Genomic DNA, 14,922 nt, shown 5'->3' with positions numbered 1-14,922 from the left:
ATCTTGGGGATTTCGTGCTTTCAGTCCCTCTTTTATACCTTCTCTTTGTGCAGCCTTCTATTGTGTTAGTTGGTGATTAAAGGGAAGATCTGCCATCAAGAGGCTCAATTATTAAAGAAAAATTAAGTTTTGGCCCAGTGAGCTTACTTAGTGATCTAGGAAAGTGATTTTGTCACATTTAATTTTTGCTGAACAAATATTAAAGGAAAAAAAGGAGTATCTAGAAAATGCAATTCATCTCTACCCTGTATTTTATGAGAATTTCGGGGTTTTGTATACCTTGCAAGAGATGGCGATTAGTATAGAGATGATGAGACAAACCATACCACGCTATTTCACTTCAAGGGGCAAATGCAAACAGTAGGTTTTTTAACTGTTTTTCACTAATCATAAGCATGTTTCTCGCAGATTAGTATGGCACTGGGGGATTAGTAGAGATCCAAGAACTGATAAACCAAGATACTGCCTGGTATGATAATCTCTGATGTTTAAGTTTTATTCAAATTAATACCTTTGTGAAAGATTTTAAGACTTAGCTACATTATCTTTCCTTGTCATTCCTTCCCTTATTGCTATTCTTCTATAAAATCTTTTCTGGGAAGAAAAGGTAAACTTACCAGTAGGTTTTGAGCATGTTGAGTTGAGTGGATTAGTAAAGGGGGCATTAGCCAACTTCCATTTTATGATTGAAGGCTAATAAATGGCACAGATATGTTGTATCAGAGTGATTAATCTGATCAAAACACACCACCAAAAAGCAGATTCTAATGAAAGATGAAATTTCAGGTAAACACAATGACTGCAAAGGAAACTGAGCTGCAGAGGGAAATGCATGAGATGGCACAGAAAACAGCAGAGCTGCAAGAAGAACTCAGTGGAGAGAAAAATAGGCTAACTGGAGAGTTACAGTTACTGTTGGAAGAAATAAAGAGCAGCAAAGTAAGTTTTTTGTGACAAATGTTATGATGTGTTAATTCGTTGTGCGCACTCTCCTTGTTGGTTTCTGTAAGACCTTCTGTAGTTTACCTATTTTTAGCTCTTGAAAAAAATAACCCTGTGCTTATGTCATAATCAGATTTGTAGTAATCTCTACCATCCAGCACTATCATGAGCCCACAAGGAGTCATGAGAAGCCTCTGAACACATGAAAATATCTGTCTCAGAGCCCAAATACGTTTTCATAGAAGAGGACCCTTGTACCACATTAATGCACATCAGAAGTAGATCTCATGCTGCTTTCAACAAGTTTATCTGCTCTCCTAGCTTGCTACAGATTACAGGCTAGAATGTTGCTAGAAACACATTCATTGATCTGCTAAGAACTAGCAGAGTAACAGAACTAAAGTCACAGTTTTAGGCAGGGTTAATGTGGCACATCTATAGCACTTGGGCTGCCACTGCCCAATGCCATTTCCATAGCAGATATTGCTAATTCATACCCTCCCTTTCTCCTGAGTCTCCTAACACTGTGTCCTGGGTAGCTGCTACCATGCAGGGAGAGCTGGCAGATGAAATGAAACCTGTTTGTCATACCTGATTAAATTATAAACTTCCATATAGCTGTTTAGTCCTCATGCAGCTTCATTCCTGAGTAGTAAAGAACAGCAAAATAAGATAGTCATGATTGCGACCCTGAATAATGACAGAAATTTGATATGATATATGTAATATTCTGTATAAAGAGTTGGAGAAATTTGTTGTTTTTTTTAAATATAGTATTTATGAAAAAAGGTTTTGGCATTGAATCTCAGGAATGGACTTAGAGAATATTCTGGCCATACTGCATGGAAGGAGTTCCTCCGAATGCTATTTGTGTATTGCGTCTGCTGAAATCTCTTTTGGTGTTGAGTAGCTTGGGAGTCTCCCAAGTGCGTCATTATTGTATTTCATGTGTAAGCACTACTGAGAGGAGTAGTTTGGCCTCAGGCCCATACATATGAGTGTGTTAGTTTGCATTGGCTTTATTCATTCATTTATTCATTCTGTAAATAATAAGTGCTAGTAAGGTCAGGGGATAGACTGCTGAACCATAACTATCCTGTATTTCCTGCACTGGTATAGCTTAGAGTCTAGACACATATTAAATCATGAAATAGGCAACATGTAACAATCATAAGCGGATAAATACTATAAATGAAACAAATAAGATTCTTTGCTGTGGAATAATTGGGATGTGGGGATCAGGGTAGGAAACAACCTAATTTAGATAGGGTGGTCAGCAGATTTAGATAGGGTGGTCAGCAGATGTCACCTGCAAGATGACGAGTCAGCTAGGCAACAAACAGGCAGAGTGGGGAGCCTTCTAGGTCTAGAGAGCAGTGTGGTCAAAGCTCTGAGACTAGAACGATCTTTGTATGTTTTTTAGAAATTGAAAGTAAACCATTGTGGCTGGAGCCAGATGGAAAATAACATGCACAAAGATTGGAGGGGTAGGAAGGATATGGAGAGGGTAGGAAAGATTTGGGGTGGGAATATTCACTTGGCTAGTTCAACATATAGGGAGTGTTTAGAAATTACGGGAATGGTAGAAAATGATGGAGAAGAGAAGGTGGCTTAAGGGCCTAGCCTGAAGGAACTCTAGCACACAAGGTGAGATGGAGGAAGAAGAGCCAGCAAAGAAAACAGAGAGAAGGCTTGATGAGGCAAACCAGGGAGATGTCATGTTCTGGAAATCAAGAGGAAGGAGTGTCTCAAGAGGGAGGGAGTGTCTGGGTATAGTGGGTCATGCCTGTAATCCCAGCATTTTGGGAGGCTGAGGTGGGATAATAGCTTGAGTCCAGAAGTTCAAGACCAGTCTGGGCAACGTGGCAAAACTCTGTCTATACAAAAAATACAAAAAAATTAGCCAGACGTGGTGGTGCATTCTTGGGAGGCTGAGGTGGGGGATCACCTGAGCCCTGGAGACTAAGGCTGCAGCAAGCCATGATTGTGCCACTGCACTCCAGCTTGGGCAACAGAGTGAGACCCTGTCTCAAGAAAACTAAGCCAAACTAACCAACCAAACAACAACAACAGCAACAGCAACAATCACAACAACAACAACAACAACAAAAGGAAGGAGTGGTCAGCAGCCCCAGATACTACTTAGAGGTTGATTGAGATGAGCTCAGAAGAGTGAGCCTTTAATTTACAGCATGGAGGTTGATGATGCCATGAAAAGCATTTTTAGGAAAAGCTGGGACGAATCGATTGGAGCAGGTTGAATAATTGAAGATGAGGAAGTAGACACCACACATACAGAAACATACAGAGACAGCTGCTCGGGGTCAGGCATGGAGAAGACAAATGCTTCCAGGGTTGGAATCTGGCCAGTTCTTCACAGTGAAGGGATGGGGCAAAAGATTGGAGGATATTTGGCAGGAAATTCTTACAGTGACAGAACTGGGGTCTGAGCTGGTCAAGGAAGAAAATGCAAGGCCAGAGGGGATTTGGTATGAAGATGGTAGTGGTTCTGTTGATGAGGTCAGGAATTATTGCAATGGAAGTACTTTAATAAACAAGGCTGGAAGCATTGGAAGATGTGATCCCAGAGTGGTTTATTTGAATTCAAGGTTTCAGGGTTTCTGTGGTCTCTGGATATGACCTAGCGAGGTGGTTGGGCTGGAGCAGAGGAAAGTGCCATTGGAGGTGAAGTCACAATTAAAAGTGAATACATTGCTAAGAATTATAACACTATTCTGTACAGATTTTATCTTGCCCATAAACAATTTTTTTTCCACACAGTACTCGTTATTTCCTAAAAATATTTCCAGGTTCTTAATTGTGAGGAAGTGCTATTATGATTTCATTATTATTTTTCTGTTTAGGATCAATTGAAGGAGCTCACACTGGAAAATAGTGAATTGAAGAAGAGCCTGGATTGCATGCAGAAGGACCAGGTGGAAAAGGAAGGGAAAGTGAGAGAGGAAATAGCTGAATATCAGCTACTGCTTCATGAAGCTGAAAAGAAACATCAGGCTTTGCTTTTGGACACAAACAAACAGGTGAAATGTGGGGTTTGGTTACTGGGGGAGCTGGAGAGTGTATTGATCATGGTAAGGCTTTTTTTTTTCCCCAAAAAAGTAAATATTCTGGGTTATTACTGTGCTATATAATTTTATAAAAGGTCTCATATTAACTTCACAATCTTTTCCCCAGGTCCCTCTTTTATCAGTTGATTTTTTTTTTTTTTTTTTTGAGATGGAGTCTCGCTCTGTTGCCTAGGCTGGAGTGCAGTGGCACGATCTCGGCTCACTGCAAACTCCGCCTCCCGGGTTCACACCATTCTCCTGCCTCAGCCTCCTGAGTAGCTGGGACTACAGGCGCCCACCTCCATGCCCGGCTAATTTTTTGTATTTTTAGTAAAGATGGGGTTTCACCGTGTTAGCCAGGATGGTCTTGATCTCCTGACCTCGTGATCCGCCCGCCTCGGCCTCCCAAAGTGCTGGGATTACAGGTGTGAGCCACAGTGCCCGGCCCAGTTGATTTTTTAAAAAGGTATTATTTCCATTTTGGAGTAGAATAATAGGAGAGTTGCAAAGTCAAAATAGTCCTTGGAAAGGCAGGGGTTTTTTGTTTGTTTTTCTTTTTCCTTTTTTTTTTTTTTTTGAGACTGAGTCTTGCTCTGTCGCCCAGGCTACAGTGCAGTGGCACAATCTTGGCTCACTGTAGCCTCCGCCTCCTGGGTTCAAGCAATTCTCCTGTCTTAGCCTCCTGAGTAGCTGGGATTACAGGCGCCCGCCACCACGCCCAGCTAATTTCTGTATTTTTAGTAGAGACGGGGTTTCACCGTGTTGGCCAGGCTAGTCTTGAACTCCTGACCTCGTGATCTGCCCACCTTGGCCTCCCAAAGTGCTAGGATTACAGGCGTGAGCCACAGTGCCCGGCCGTTTTTTGTTTTTCTTACAATTTTGTTTTTTTGGCTGTGCCTACTGGCTAAAGTAACGTTTTTTGTTGTTGTTGTTGTTCATTTGTTTTGCTCTAGTATGAAATAGAAATCCATACATATCGAGAGAAATTGACTTCTAAAGAAGAATGTCTCAGTTCACAGAAGTTGGAAATGGACCTTTTAAAGTCTAGTAAAGAAGAGCTCAATAATTCATTGAAAGCTACTACTGAGGCTTTGGAGGAATTGAAGAAAACCAAGGTGTGTTCACTTTTCTTTGCTTTATGATTTCGAATGGTTTATACAGGTGGTAGTGATTTTAATGGTATTGCATTAAATATTTTCATTTTCATTTTATGAAAATTTTTGGTAGTCAAAAATAATGTCATTCATCAGTTCCCTGCTGAGTTATCTTAAAAAAAATCAGTGGGTGATCTACAGTCTCATAGCTTGAATAAGCTATCCGTTGCCTCATGCATCCTCTCAAACTAGAGGATGTTAAAGGCTTCTTGAGATAGATTTGAAGATGCAGCCACACAGCAGATGAGGGCAGGCCTCTTAAGCTATAGAAAACAGTCCGATGGGCAATTCCAAAGTCTTGAACGAGCTGTCTTCCAACTTCACTGTCACCATATTCACCCTCCTGTGGCTTATGGTGAGATCGAAGTGTGGCAGAGCACCTTGGTCAGGCAGACATGTGTGGATATTTTTCTCTTCCTCCATGCAAGGATCATAGAGCTTTTTTTTTTTAAGGAAGAGTGAAGGTGAACCCTAATCTCAGGATTGCTAGTCTCAAGATGGTACCACTATAATTCTACCTGGAAAAGGAGGTGTTTTGATTCCTACAGATATTTTTTGTAAGATGAATACCCACAGTGTGTAATAGTGAACCTGGGTAATAAATATCTTCCAGCAAAGGTTTTACTTAGAAGACGATTATATTTTTAAAATTTTGACATTAATTGAATATATACAAACAGAAAACTAGGTATAAATGTATTATGTTTATGGCTCTCATACAACTATCAAGGTAAAGGAAATTTATCAATTAAATACAAAGTAGTAAAATTCAAAATCACATTAATAATTAATGATGTTCTTCTGGTACAAAATGAGATGCTGGGCTTAATAATAGAAATAAGTAGCACTGTTGAAATAGAATTAAATGGGTCTTTAATTCATTTGTGATTGGAATCAGAAGTAGCGAGTTCTGAAAGGGTAAGGTTTACTGCATCGTTACTAATAAATAATTTCAAGATGAAATATAAAGATGAGATCCAAGCTCTAACAACTACTTGCAATACGAATATGGTACTGGGTTCTTCTCCATCCCCCATCCCCATTCCCTTTCCTCCTCCTACTGCTGTTTGGTCGTTCTTAGGAAATTCATGATGCCATATCAGATGGTTTTAGAATTCTGCATTTTAAAATATATTACATAATATAATGCATATGCCATATATAATATCCCAGTGGGATCTGCTATAATATTGCATAATCAAATTCATATTTCTGCAGCAAAATGTGTGGATAGTCTCACAAGGCAGGATAAATAGAGGCTATACATACTGGTCCAGGTGTGATGACTCATGCCTAGAATCCCAGCACTTTGGGGGGCCAGGGCAGGAGGATCACTTGAGGCCAGGAATTTGAGACCAGCCTGGGCAACATAGTGAGACCCCATCTCTAAAAGAAAAAAAAAATGGTTGTGATAGCATATACCTATAGTCCCAGATACGTGGGAGACTGAAGTGGGAGGATTGCTTGAGCCCAGGAGGTCATGCAGTGAGCCATGATGGTGCCACTGCACTCCAGGCTAGGTGACAGAGGGAGATCTTGTCTTAAAAATAAATAAATAAATTAATTAATAAAGACTGTAAATACCTTTAATATCTGTTCAGGTTGGGTTTTGCCTCTAAATCATTTTCATAGCTCTTTTTTTGATTTGGGAATTATGAATAAGAATGTGAACTTGTACCACTGAGAAGTATATGAGGACACAATTCTCCCACCATTCTATTGTCTTTCTACTCAAGCCATAATACAATCTAAATTTGTATAGTGAGCTCTAATATCATTTGGCCTTCACGTGGTATAGCTAAAACAAATACCAAGGCAGGTATTGAAACTGTAACAGTGCGATTACAAATGGGAACACAATTGTCTCATTGAGAATTTTGGACCCACCAAGAATGTGTTCCTTGTCTCCCCTGCCCAGTAATCCAGTGTGATTCCCACTGGATAAATATAGACATAATGGGCACTTAGTATAGACATCTCAGGAACCATAGTTTATACTTGTGATACTAAGAAAGAGAATGACAAAACCACATTCTCAGCTGGGGAGACTTAGGAAACTGAGTAGAGAAGGTGAATGGTTTTGCGCATCTTTAGATGTTTTGTATTGAATCTAATAATTCTTAAATTTACAATATATGAATCTTATATCTCATAATTATTTTTCCATATACTTATAAAAAGAAATTCAAGTTTTTAAATGGAATTACTTTCATTTTGTAGATGGACAATCTGAAATATGTAAATCAGTTGAAGAAGGAAAATGAACGTGCCCAGGGGAAAATAAAGTTGTTGATCAAATCCTGTAAACAACTGGAAGAGGAAAAGGAGATATTGCAGAAAGAACTATCTAAACTTCAAGCTGCACAGGAGAAACAGAAAACAGGTGGGTGTTAACTGGGGCACATCAACTAGCCAGCACTCTTTTCCAATAGTGGAATAACACATGGTGTGCGTGCTTAGGAACTATTTTTAGTGCTGTGTTCTATTACTGAGTGCTGATTTTTTACCATTAATCCATTTTCCAATTTCTGAATTTTGTGCTTATCTTGGGATCATTATAGAACTCAGAATGAAGCCTTTTTTTGTTTTGGTTTTGAGACAGGATCTTGCTGTGTCACCCAGACGGGAGTGCAGTGGTGCCATTATGGCTCATGGCGCCTCGACCTCCAAGGGATCCTCTCACCTCAGCCTCCCGAGTAGCTGGAGATATGTAGGCAGGCGCCACCACGCCCGACTAATTTTTGTATTTTTTTGTAGAGACAAGGTTTTTCCATGTTGCCCAGGCTGGTCTTGAATTTCTAGGCTCAAGCAATCTGCCCACCTCGGCCTCCCAAAGTGCTGGGATTACAGGCAGGAGCCACCATGCTTGACCTGAATGAAGCCATTTTGAAATAGAATTATCGCATCTTCTGTTCTATAAAACATGCAAAAAAACCCTGGTGGTACTTTTTCCTCATGAGCCATTCTAAGAAGAGTTTTTCATGTTGATGTTCAGCTGCGTGGTTTCTTTGTCAAAAGACTGGCATCAGAGTTGGCTTTGGTAATTTATAAATAGCTGATTCTGGTTATCCTCAGTCCATTGTATGGGTCAACTAAAGGGAACAGGTGAGGGTGGGAGGCATATTTTTAGTTGTGTGGGAAAATAGAAAAGGAAAGAAATGATAACTCTCATTGTCACTTTTATCCACTTATGCCCCTGGAGTGCCATGTGCTTACTGTGTGGATAGATGATGACAAGCATAATCTGACTGGCTTCCCTGGTCTGTAGCATGGTAGGGTGTGGGTCAACAGTCTTCCCTGTTGGAAACAGTGCTCAGGGTAGATTGGGGCTTCAGGGGATTTTTCTAATGGATTTAATAACACCCACGGCAGCTACAAGTTGACCAAGATTCCCACCTTTATAGTGTTCCCCTAAACCCTTCTTCGTCAGACCCTGCCTTGTCTTCAAATACTTTCAGAGGTTTTTTGGAATTTGCCTGATCATTTGTTAGAATCTTGTCTCCCAAAGCTATACAACAGAAGCTTCATAATCTTTACTGACTTCTGTTCATCCACTTATGGTAGACAGAATGGACTGGGGAAAATAAGGATGTAAAAAATGGATTTATTTGATTGCACATAACTGGCGTTACAAGAAAGTTTAGTGAGTTGACTGAAATACGAGTTTGAGATTTTGGTGGGTTTTATTTAAGCTGTCCCTAGGAATGTCACAGGCCTAGAATACATTGATGTGATATGATACCTCCCAAACAAGAGTTGTTTGAACTATAAGAACATATACTGATATATCTCCCCTACCTCTTCAAAAAAATCAAAGAAAGAACACGTCTAAGATTATCTGCTTCACAATGCCCATTGTTAACTAGAGAAGCATCAAGTCACACATGATGTGTTGCTTTACTTTGGACAGGTACTGTTATGGATATCAAGGTCGATGAATTAACTACTGAGATCAAAGAACTAAAAGAGGCTCTTGAAGAAAAAACCAAGGAGGCAGACGAATACTTGGATAAGTACTGTTCCTTGCTTATAAGCCACGAAAAGTTAGAGAAAGCTAAAGAGATGTTAGAGACACAAGTGGCCCATCTCTGTTCACAGCAATCTAAACCAGATTCCCGAGGGTCTCCTTTGCTAGATCCAGTTGTTCCAGGACCATCTCCAATCCTTTCTGCTGCTGAAAAGAGGTTATCATCTGGCCAGAAAAAAGCTTCAGGCAAGAGGCAAAGGTCCAGTGGGATATGGGAGAATGGTAGAGGACCAACACCTTCTACTCCAGAGACCTTTTCTAAAAAAAGCAAGAAAGCAGTCATGAGTGGCATTCACCCTGCAGAAGACACAGAAGGTACTCAGTTTGAGCCAGAGGGACTTCCAGAAGTTGTAAAGAAAGGTATGCCTCATTTTAAAACAAAATTATTTGTGTTCTTTTGAAATTCCATGTAATGGTTCACATATAAAAAGACAAAAGTATTTGCTCTTTTACATTATTGTGCAATAATCTCATTGATGTTCATAAACAACAGTCTGCTTTTAAATGGATGAGGCATATATTTTCCTCTGGGATCTCATTATTTGTGTCATATTAACAAAAGAGCTGGTAGATTGGTAAAATGACTGTCTAAAATCTGTTTAGAATTTGTTATTTGAATGCTGAAAAAAATGGTTAAATCAAGGACGCCCTTCAGGGTTTCCTACCCTTTGGTCATGTCTGACCTAGCTAGCAGGTGAGCTGGAGGGTCCACCCTGTGATGCTGGCCTCCTGGCTGGAGCCACTGACTACACTTTGTTTTGTTTTTTTAAACTTGGTTTTCTCCCAAGTCTGGCCCAAGGACTGGTGCCAGTCTAGGAACTGTTTGTTATTGGTTCCTGATTGAAACAATGTATTGTAATTAAGTAGGACTTTAGAAATTTTCATAGCAACTTGATATTTTTGTAACATCCAAGCACATATCATTTTTTCTATTGATTTGTTCTCATTATATTATACAAAAATATTATTCCACAGCAGATTGGAAATTCTTTGACCCCCTTCCGCCCCCAAATATCTAAACTGATTCTGTGCCATAGATGGTTTGAAAAGCATTGTTCTGAGTAACTCTAGCCCCAAAATAGTTATCTATCTTTCACTGGTAATTTTTATATGTAGTGTGTGAAAAACAAAAACAAATGCTGCTTTAGTTAGCCCTGAATGCAGTTCTGGAGTGTGTGTTGATACATTAACTCTTAGTATCCCTGGGATTGACTTTCTTTCCTGGGTCATCAAAAGTCATGTCACTTTCTTTTGTGGAAAGAGACAACGCGAGTGAGGGTGAAGTCACCTTTAGGAAGGTCAGTTTCTCTCCTCCCACCTACATTAGAGTGCTCGCCTGAAGTAGCTGTTACCATTTTACATTTTCCCCCTTTAAACAAGCACTTGCCTTTCTTTTATATATATATTTTATTTTTGCATTGTGCTCTCCTTTTTCCCCCAACCCAATTTTACGATAAGGCCTGCTGGCATTCTTTAGATCTTAGAAAAATGCAAAGTAAAACATCCATGTAGAAGATAGAAGCAGAAAAAACTTTTTCTGTGTAGTATTATTTTCCCCTTCTTTTCCCATTGTTATTTTCTATGTTTCTAATAAGAAAAAACCTGTTTGTTACTTGATTCAATTTGGTGACTCCCAGAGCAACTGTGAAGTGTAATCCATTAACCAAAGTGGCTAGGACAAAGTATTTTTTGGAGTTTACATTATCCTTGTTAAAACCACCTAATGAATATCTTTTCCATTGTAGATAGAATTGGACCTAGCAGTGCTGACAGTTAGCTTTTTTGCCCTTAGGGTTTGCTGACATCCCGACAGGAAAGACTAGCCCATATATCCTGCGGAGAACAACCATGGCAACCCGGACCAGCCCCCGCCTGGCTGCACAGAAGTTAGCGCTATCCCCACTGAGTCTCGGCAAAGAAAATCTTGCAGAGTCCTCCAAACCAACAGCTGGTGGCAGCAGATCACAAAAGGTAAACTACCGTCAACATCCATCTACTGTTTGAGATCCAGAAAATTGCAGTATTACCTGGGTGAGGATTGGACACTGCACCCCCTGATTCAGGAGCCCTTTCAAAAAGTCTGACCCTCTTGGTGTGGTGTCAGTCAGTCAGTAGTGAGCAAGTGACCGGGTGAGCATTACAGTATCAGGGTACATGATCTCATGCTTGAGTCAACAGGCCATTTATACGTAGTTTGACGGAAAATGGCATTGTTACATTAAAAACTCGGTGGATTTCTAAGAAAGTTTCAGGTGTTACTGATGAAGGATTTGAAGAGGTAATTTTCCTTTTTGCCACTGGTATTAGTTTCAAACTTTACTCTCACCTGCCTCCAGCTGCGAATTTTTTATTGTTTTTAAAAAAGGAAGCACATATTTCAATAGATATCTAACGAAAGGAACTCTGTTTATGGATTTCTTTCTCTATTTTGATTGTTGAGGATCAAAAGGATCTTAGTGACCTCTGTGCACCCTACAACGTCCCAGAAGATGTTATGTAGAGCATAGAGAATATTTGCTTAACAGATCTTTATTCCTGTTACTATGATCCATACCAGCAGCTACCATTTAAGTATGCATAGTATATGCATTTTATTTATCTTTCTCATTTTATTGAAGTCTCACAGTAAGTGGTATTATAAAAGAGTGAAAATCGTGAGACTCATAAAGATTTAACCTCCCAGTGTGAACCCCTGCTTCCTCTTCCTCTCACCTCCACAGTCTTGATCTTTCTACGATACCAGTGTTTGTCAGACTGGGGACTAGGGGAATATTTTTGGAAGTTGCTGGAATAACTTCAAAGAGTTTGAACAGTCTGTGATTTTACCTTGATTGCTCACTTGTCAGAGTTTGATCAAGTATGCGATCTGATAACCTTGAACCAGAAAACAAAGCTTTGAAAGTGTAATAACCCCTATTTGTGTAATGTGATAATTCATAAGTGAGCAAACACGTTCTTAGGATTTGGGATACCAAATGTGAACACATTGGTGGTTACATGTGGGCGATCTAAAGAGTACAATATATTTAGATTTCTTAATCTGAACATCACAACAACAGGTTTGCAAATTTGTTTTTGTTGATGTATAAGAGCTATAAGCATTAAGGAGTTATACTTAGTAATGAATAATATACATTATGATTATAATAAGTACATTATAATAAAATTTTTATTCAAGTATGAAGAAGAATGATCTGAGATTTTCTTTCACTGAAGTGGACCCATTTGTTACTCTTATTAGAAATATTCTACCATTTTGTGCAATTTTTTCTCCCCTCCCCTACCAAATTCTCTCTCTCACTCACATTTGGATTTAACTTTTGCATGCTGCCAACAACAAAATACTGAAGTATATACTGGAGAATATATATTTAATATACTGAATGTACTGACTTTCCAATGAACATGAGAACAGCTTCTCCTTTAAGCAACTAGTGCCTCTAAACAGTGGAGCTACCAAACTTGTCCAAAGCTATCAGCTACAAGATATCTACTGGATACTGGATACAGGAGGAGTCAGGTTTAGGGTCCTGATATGGGCCATGCCATTTTCTTAGAAGGGCGACTGGGAGCCACCCTTTCCCAAACCTCAGTAAAAAGTAACATCCATTCCTATTTGTCTCACACTTATGGAGGTCAAATGAAGTATTTTTCTGACTCTCTTAGAACAGAAAACCATGACATACAGCTGGTACTCTGTGCCTCCACTCTTTTTAGGTAACTCACTTTATTGTAATCTCTTGTTTAAATATCTGTCTTCTGATTTGCAATCCGAGTTCTGTGAGGTTACTGATTACATCTATAGTTTATGTCTAATGCAGTGTCTGACATTCAACAAATATTCACTGAATGAATGGAACTGTGAATGTCCTGAAGTGATTGTATTAATAGATGTTTATAAAGGCATGCTAGGAAATGGTCTTATGAAATCATCCCGAGTCATTTTTTTTCTTTTGTGAAGAACTGAGGGTAAAAGCAGTTTGCATGTGGCGTTCAGACTTACTATCTAGGAAAAAGAGCTTTCCACGCTAGGGGGCCTGCTCTCCTCACTGCTGTTGAATCTGCTGAGTAGGGAGTAGTAACCATGGTTTCCGTAGATTTTGTTCAGTGCATTAACTACATGCAGTAGGCACCAGCGTTATGAATTGCTAAGCAATGTTGTGCACTTGCAAATGTGGAGGGGGGCCTTTTGAGAGCAGTTGTAAGAGACTTCGTGATTAGATTCAAACTCTTCAAAACCTAGCCCAGTAATTTTTAATTTAATTCAGCCTTCTCTGAGTCCCCTGTAAAATGCTTGCTGCCTCATCTGTTAAGCGTATTTCATCACTTAGTTTTAAAAATCTAGAACAAGGTATTATTTCCCAAAGCGGTTGCTTAGAAACTCAGGGTTGTGAGTTCTCCTTTGAGGTGACTGGCTGGGTGATGAGAGACAGTTTCCTAGGTCGTTTAGCAAGACCTTTAGTGACATCTGACAAGTTCAAAGGGGAAAAAATGGGCAAAATGCACATTAGGTAAGGATCATTCTCTATTATGTCACTGGGATGGATAAGCTCAGGAACCCCTCGTTTGTTGGGAACAAGGGAGACAGCAATCGTAGACCTGATCTCCTGAACCTGGGCTTTGCTATCAGTTCCCAGAGGACCGGCCAGTAAGCTGTAGAGCCCATCATGGATGGTGGATGTTAGTTTTGTGGGGGTCTTGCATTTTTTTCCTACTTGTGAGGGTCATTTTCACTGAACTATCTGCATATTTGCCCTCTCCCTATTGCAACTGCAGAATCATTTATAAGACAATTAGAGTATGCATGCATGCACTATTTTTTTCCCTCCTTTGTGTTATTCTAGGAGGATGTACTATCTTAATAGATTAAATACTTGGTGAATTTGACTTTGTCTGGTTAGAGACCATTCTGAAGTTAACTAACCAACAGGAGAGTCAAATCCACAGTCTAAATTCTGATCACAACTACAGTGTCTTCAGTATCAGAAATTGAGTCTAGAGGGGAGAAGCCAAAAAGAGTGGACATTAGCCATTTGATTGGGATAAAGAGTCTTACAGGCTCAAACTTTCTATTTCCTATGGGGTATCTGTCTCTTTTTCTCTTTTTAAATGGCAAACCTACAGATTTGTTTCTTGTACATCTGGTGGGTTCCAGGGAAACCTTGTCTTTGGAATCACTATTTCTCTTTAAAAAAAAAAAAAAAGTACCAGCAAAACTCTGTTTTATTTTTTTCCTTCAACTTTCCATGGATGGTAATTTTCCATTAAGTCCTGACCTTCCAAGGCTGCGTCTTTTCAGTGTCCTGGACACACTCTGAGGGAGAAGTGAGCTTTCCTGGGATTTGATCTGTTGGCCGGATTTACTATGTTTCATGTAATGAAAAGTATTTAACTGCCTTTTTCAAACCACATGCTTCCTATGGAAAGAATATAAATGGGAAAATAATTTTCATTCCCTTTTCTTCTCGCATCAGAAGGAGATCCCTGGAAGTCAGTTGCTGAGGGAGTGTCTGTCACGTAGTTACTTCTCAGCGTCTGTGCTGGACACAGATCCTTGTGTCCATTATGCAAGAGGCCCTTCTTTCTCTTTGAAAAATCTTCCTATTTGAATCTTCCACTCTTGCCTTTAACTTTGGTTAGGTGAAGCTTTCCTATACTTCATTTTTCTTGCTCTTTTTTCTCTTTTTTGACCCTGTACCTTTTTTCACTACTATATAAATTTCAATTTTTT

At 39.5% G+C, this 14,922-nt stretch overlaps 1 protein-coding gene across 1 annotated transcript in view; it reads left to right on the top strand.

Moving 5' to 3' along the window:
- The window catches only part of CENPF (centromere protein F), a 51,835-nt gene that overhangs the window by 35,132 nt on the left and 1,781 nt on the right, over positions 1 to 14,922 (top strand). Inside the window, exons 13-18 of the mRNA XM_050780633.1 lie at positions 787 to 939; positions 3,807 to 3,983; positions 4,964 to 5,125; positions 7,385 to 7,547; positions 9,075 to 9,551; positions 10,984 to 11,162. Of these exons, the coding sequence (XP_050636590.1) occupies positions 787 to 939; positions 3,807 to 3,983; positions 4,964 to 5,125; positions 7,385 to 7,547; positions 9,075 to 9,551; positions 10,984 to 11,162 (1,311 nt within the window). The remainder of the gene's footprint in view (positions 1 to 786; positions 940 to 3,806; positions 3,984 to 4,963; positions 5,126 to 7,384; positions 7,548 to 9,074; positions 9,552 to 10,983; positions 11,163 to 14,922) is intronic.

Source organism: Macaca thibetana, chromosome 1, assembly GCF_024542745.1.
Source record: "Macaca thibetana thibetana isolate TM-01 chromosome 1, ASM2454274v1, whole genome shotgun sequence".
Taxonomy (NCBI): Eukaryota; Metazoa; Chordata; class Mammalia; order Primates; family Cercopithecidae; genus Macaca; species Macaca thibetana.
The sequence above is the reverse complement of the archived record's forward strand: the minus strand, read 5'-3'. Positions and strand labels throughout refer to the sequence as shown.